This window comes from Marmota marmota, unplaced genomic scaffold (assembly GCF_001458135.2).
Source record: "Marmota marmota marmota unplaced genomic scaffold, marMar, whole genome shotgun sequence".
Lineage (NCBI taxonomy): Eukaryota > Metazoa > Chordata > Mammalia > Rodentia > Sciuridae > Marmota > Marmota marmota.
In genome coordinates this window covers 11,520,075-11,526,074 of record NW_025999999.1, presented here as the reverse complement: position 1 = coordinate 11,526,074, position 6,000 = coordinate 11,520,075, and the positions used below count along the sequence as shown (strand labels likewise).

Sequence of the window (6,000 nt, the reverse complement as noted above, 5' to 3'; positions counted from 1 at the left end):
CTATTTTTTTTTTTTTTGTACTTCAGTGTTTTTCTTTCTATGGCCCCTTCTGGGATCCTTTGTAAATTCCTTCCAAACAATTGGCAATTGATAAGCTCTTACTGCTCTCACTCTCTGCTTGTCTGGGAAGGATAAATGCTCAGCCCACATTGGGAATAGGCACTCTTCTGCCCACATTGGTCAGCAAATTACTTCCTTGCTCTGATTACATTTTGCCTAATTTGTTTTTAATTTTGAGGCCAAAGGCTGGCAAATAGCCTCTTATTCTGTTTGTAGATAGAACTATTACTTTTTGAATAAAGCAGGCAGATAACTGCTGATGTTGCAGTTTCTCTTTATCCTTGTCATTATCATCATGAAAAGCATTTACTATGCACCTGTGATATGGGCAAACGGAGCTGAATTGAGCCTTGAGCAAAGGGGAGAGAGAAAGAGACACAGAGAAATCTGCATCAGTAGGACATTACTTTTGCTTTTATTCCAGCCCACAAATGACAAGGAATAGACAAATGAGCAAATAAACAATGAACAATGCAAAAAATAAATACTGTTTGCATTAGGACCAAACAAATGGTGGAAAACTTATAGGCACAAAGGTGATGAAGTGATCCATATAAACTCCACCTTATCTAAACAGGTAAATGGTGGCATTCTGGGAACACACTCCTAGAAAAGGAATCTGGGAAGCTAAAGGATTCCCTCTGAGAAGAAGTTCCACAGTAGGCACCTGGAAGGATCAGAAAGTTGCTTGCCAACACTTTGTAGAATTACATCATGCAGCGATATGTTGAATCTAGAGAAAATTGGAGAGTGAGGACACATTTAATTTTTGATGACACTGAGCTGTCGGAATACTACCAAGAAAGAGAGGAGTGACGTATTTGAAATCTATAAATTGCATTTCGTGTTCATTTGTCACCTCGAGGAAAAGCAAATAAAGCTTCTTCCTCCTTCTGAAGTGGATGATGAATGATCGCTTAGAGTTGGGTGGCAGGAGCTGTGTCGCCTTTATTGACTTTCTTTGGAAAACAATCCATCTGCAGATGCAGACCGTGTAGCATCTGCACACCCTGCAAGGCATAGGTGAACTGCTTCTTACCACTCCTGGGCTCATTTGGACAGAGAATAATTACTCCTGTTAAAAGCAGTCTCTTTCTCTTGTCTTCACCCACCTCGTTTCCACGTCAAACAGTGGAGACTTGTTCAAGAGAACTTGGACTCACAGTGTTACAGGGTCCCTGGGCTGCATTCAGCAGAAGCCAGGGATGAAATGATTCACTCCTTTACTTGTTCATCCTTTTATTCATTTATAATGATATATGGACCTACTATGGAATAAGCTTTTTCCTGGCAAACAGAGACCTCTCCTTTTAGGGAGCTCCTTTTGGGAATGTGCAGAGCTTGAGTTCATGCCTTTTCCTGGGTTCTACTAAAATTCTGTTACTTACATCATATTCCAGAATACAGAAGATTAAATGCAACAAAACATCATTTATTCAAAGTCACATGAAGAGCTCAGAGAGGGTAGAGAGCTGTAATAATTAGCTTTTCATTGCTCTAAAATCTACAACAAGAACAACATAGAAAAGGGAAAGTTATTTGGGGATCGTGATTTCAGAGGTCTTAGTCCATAGATGACTGACTACATTGATCTGGGCACAAGATGAAGTAGTGCATCAGCAGGGAAGGGCCCATTAGAGAAAAGCTCCTTAGCATGGGAGGCCAGGAAGCAGAGACAGAGAAGAGAGGGGGAAGGGCCCCAGGGAAAACCTTCCAGGTATGCCCCCAGTGACCCACCTCCTCCAGTCATGCCCCACCTGCCTACAGTCACTACCCAGTCAGTCCATTCAAAGTAGGATGGACTGATTAGGTTATGGCTCTCACAATCTAATCATCTCACCTCTGAATATTCCTACATTAACAGGAGCTTGGGCTGGGGGGGGGGTGGATTCTCTGTATCCAAACCATGATGAGAGCCATCCTGAGCTAGCAAAACCAGGAATCATTGGGAATTTAAGTACATCCTAACCCTTGTACCAATAATAGACTAGTTAGATTAAAAGTTGAGTTGAAGAAATTGGAATACCTTGTACTCAGTAGGCATGCCAATGTGTGTGCACTTATGATTCAGTTACAAATGAATATACATCATGATAGTCAATGAAAAAAGTCAGAATAAAGACTCTTCTCTGTGATATGACATAAAGATGTGATTAAAGAAGAAGGAAAATATACATGTAGTTTAACTGGATAGGCTCATGCACCATTTATTTTTCTTTTGTTTTGGATTCTACTGGAAATCTCAACCAAGTTGTTTGTGTAATAAGAAATGATCACACAAAAATGGATCCATATTTACCTATTTGTTTTGAGTTAGATTTGAGCAGAAACTTGAAAGAAGGACCGGTGGAAAGTTTGCGTTGTACTGACATATATATATATATAAAAAAGACTTGAAGAAATTTCCTGCCCTCTTCCATCATTTCCAGAATGTCAGATTAACAAATGGAGGGTTTGTGTGAGTGCTATATAGAGAGGGTGGGATTTATCCATTTATTGGAATATATTTACATTATTTCACCACTATCACTTACAATTATCTGGATACAAAGTATCTTACACAGTCTGTGGACCTTAGAGTATAGATGAATATAAAATATTTAAAATAGAGGATAAATAATAATCAGCTTGATTGGGTGTATGCTATAGGCCTAGCTTTAATTATTTTATTTTTATGAAGTTGTCAAGTGAAGCAGGTGGTGAAGAAGAGAGGAAAACATATTCTGGATAACAGATAACTAGGAAATCAAGGGGAAAATCATTACTTTGCCTGAGACAATAGATACTCTGTTAAACGGAGCCACTTCATATTATCATGAAAATTACTTTTTGGCAGTAGTGCAAAAGGCTGTTATAAATTAGTGTTAATTGTGGTTAGACATACAAGGCAATATGATCATTTGATGACTTATTTGTTTTTTGAAGAATGACAGCTTTTATGTGCCAATAAATATGAAATCACCTGGAAATGTCTCTGTAAATTTAGGAGCCATCTAAACAGTCTTGTTTAATGCATGCACTGGTGTTTAATGAAGCGATGTGAGTTTGTACTTAGAAGATTACCTGATGGCTCTTGTCAACCATCCAGTGAGGGAAGCAGTCTACTTGGTGAGTGTGAGACATAAACCTGTAACTGTGAGAATTTATGGTTGACAGGCAGTGGCTTCACTGAATATGAGAGGGAATTAGACTCCCGTTTTGCATGCTTCCTATTTTGTCTGGAGTATGGCTGACAGTTACCACATTCTCCTTACCCCAGTATATCTCTTGTCTTCTTCAAGAAGAGGTTGGAAGAATAGCAAGAAACTTTAAGCTTATCCTGAGTAACCTAGAGTTTAGGCACAATGTGCCTGGAATGCAAACTTCATGCCATTTGTAGTAAGAAACATACCATTTTCAAAGATCATACTAACTCTTCTTAGTTTTTAAGATGATTGCCTCTGAATCCTTGAGAAACCTGTATGTGTCTGCTGGGCAGCCTGCTGCTTTATGTCATGGCTCTGTTCTCACTCTGTCTCCTCTCTCCCTCTTCCTGAAACTGCCGCATCCTTGGCTGATAATCTTTAAATCCTAGGCTGCAGTGATTTCTCTTCATAGAGCCACACATTAAGCACATCTTTCTTGCTTCTCTCAACCAAACTCAGAGAATGTCAATTAATAAGCTGATGGGGAAGAAGTCAATGTGTAGCATTAAGGCCCTGTGTCTGGAGATATTAGGTGTGCCCTTTGACTGAGTGAAAGGAGACCCACAGAGGGTGGTGAGTGAGGTACTTTATCATACATCCCTAGAGGCATAAAAGGAGACGATAGAAAGCAGTTTTCAGGGCACCTCGTTCATCTTGCTCCACTGTGGACTATTCGCAATGCTCCAGCCCAGATTGGGGATCCCAGTGAGTACAAAATATCTGAAGCTGTGAATTGTGCATATTTATAGCCCCTGGGCTAAAAATTGTGAAGGGCAACCAAGTGCAAATATGCTTTCATGGAAATTTCATTCACATTTTGCCCACAGACAAAAAAAAAAAAAAGACCAATATCTCTATTCTCATGGATCTTGTGTTCTAGCAGAAGGTATAGAGATGAAAAAGAAAATAACAAATAACTTATATAGGAGGTTAGAATGTAATAAATATGTTGGATAAAATAACCTAGGTATTATTCCAAGAGAAAGGTTTCATGAGGCCAGACTTTGACTCAAGGCTCAGAAAATCAGGTTGAGGGTTGGATGACAAGGACACTGTGGAAGTGGAATGAAGGGGTATGGGATAGGAAAGAAAAAAGAAGACAACAATAGGGTTTCTGTGTTCTCAGTTCCCACAACAGACAGTAACCAGTCGCTCATTTACTGTGCCAAATGGAGCAATTAAGGGGCCAGATGAAGAAGCACTGGCATTAAGGAAGTCATAGGAAATGTTGCAGGGGAAGGAGTAACTAGAGGAAAAGAAAAAAAAAGGAATCCTATGGAAGAAAATGCAGTTCTCCCTCTCTTTCCCTTCCTTACCAATTCCACTGTCCCTTTCATTTCTCACGGTTCGATGGCATTGATCCACAATAGCAGCATAAACGTGGCAGAGTGAAGGTCTTTGGCCAAGAATTCTCTACCTGCCCCTTATCTTTCCCTTGTCTAAATTTTAGCTCATTTTTGAGTTTTGTAAGTTTATAAATTCTCTGTTTTTTTTTCTTTTCCCCACCATTCTTCCTGCAGATTATGTTACTCACAGACCCGGAGATTGAGAGCAGTTTATTGATCAGCTCAGATGAAGGGGCAACGTATCAAAAGTACCGGCTGAACTTTTACATCCAGAGCTTGCTTTTCCACCCGAAGCAAGAAGACTGGATTCTGGCATACAGTCAAGACCAAAAGGTGAGCACCGTGACTTTCTTGAAACTCTGGTGCCCAGATCTCCAGGGAAAAGAGAGCTAGATAATCACCTCTTATTTCATCTGGATGACTGCTTCTGTTCTGTGCAATAGCCTGAACTTTGTGCCAGTGAGATATAGGGAAGCAAAGAGCATCTTGGGTTTCTTGCTTAACCCAGATGAACATCTCAAACAGCATGAAGAATACAGGTTAGATTCTAGACAAAACACTGGAGAAGCAGTTCTTCACTTGGATGCTGTGTTAGCTTTCTGTCACAGTAACAGATTACTGAGATAATCAACTTAAAAAGAAAAAAAAAGTTTATTTTGACTCACAGTTTTGGAGGTTCTAGTTGAATGTCCCCAACCTTTGGGCTTCCAGCAAGGTAGCACCTTATGGCAGGGGGTGTGGCAGAACAAAATCTCTTATCTCATCTGCCGGGAGGTAAAGAGAAGAAAGCATGAGTTGTGGCCAAGGTTCCACATCCCCTTCATGAGCATCCTCATGATGACCTAAGGACCTCCTACTAGGCCCCACCTCCTATATATCCCCAGCACCTCCCGGTAGCCCTGCCTTGGGGATGCACCCTTTAATACACGGACCTTTCGGCAACATTCTTTCATCTAAACTATAGCAGATCTCTGAGGTTGTCAGGAGCTACTGGCCTCCATGGAATTGGAGACTATTTTATGTATATGGGTAGGTGATCAATTTTCACAGTAAAGGATTCATAGCTTTGCTCAGAATCTTACAGGGAAGCACAAATGCAAAGAAGGGTGCTAAGAGTTTGCTAAAACAAGTGAGAGAAATGACCAGAGAACAACAATAATGTGCACAGGTAGTGTTACTCAGAACCCAGTGACCTCAGGAATTTTCTTCACTTAGTGGGAAGAAGTCCACTTCTTAAGATAGCACAAGATGTGTTTATGCTATTTATTACATTTGTGTGCACATGCATGTGCCCCATAAATGTCATACTGTATTCAAGGTACTCTGTACTACATATGTACCACAAAAAAGCAGAGAACACCTGCTTTTAGAGAGCTTACATTCTCAGCTATAATATAAGGTTAGCAATG

General features: G+C 40.2%; 1 protein-coding gene across 7 annotated transcripts in view; it reads left to right on the top strand.

Annotated features, from left to right (window-relative positions):
* Positions 1-6,000, top strand: part of Sorcs1 (sortilin related VPS10 domain containing receptor 1) — a 469,029-nt gene that overhangs the window by 295,655 nt on the left and 167,374 nt on the right. For all 7 annotated transcript variants that reach the window (XM_048807293.1, XM_048807294.1, XM_015494770.2 and 4 more), the window contains exon 4: positions 4,766-4,924. In XM_048807293.1, coding sequence (XP_048663250.1) covers positions 4,766-4,924 — 159 coding nt within the window. The remainder of the gene's footprint in view (positions 1-4,765; positions 4,925-6,000) is intronic.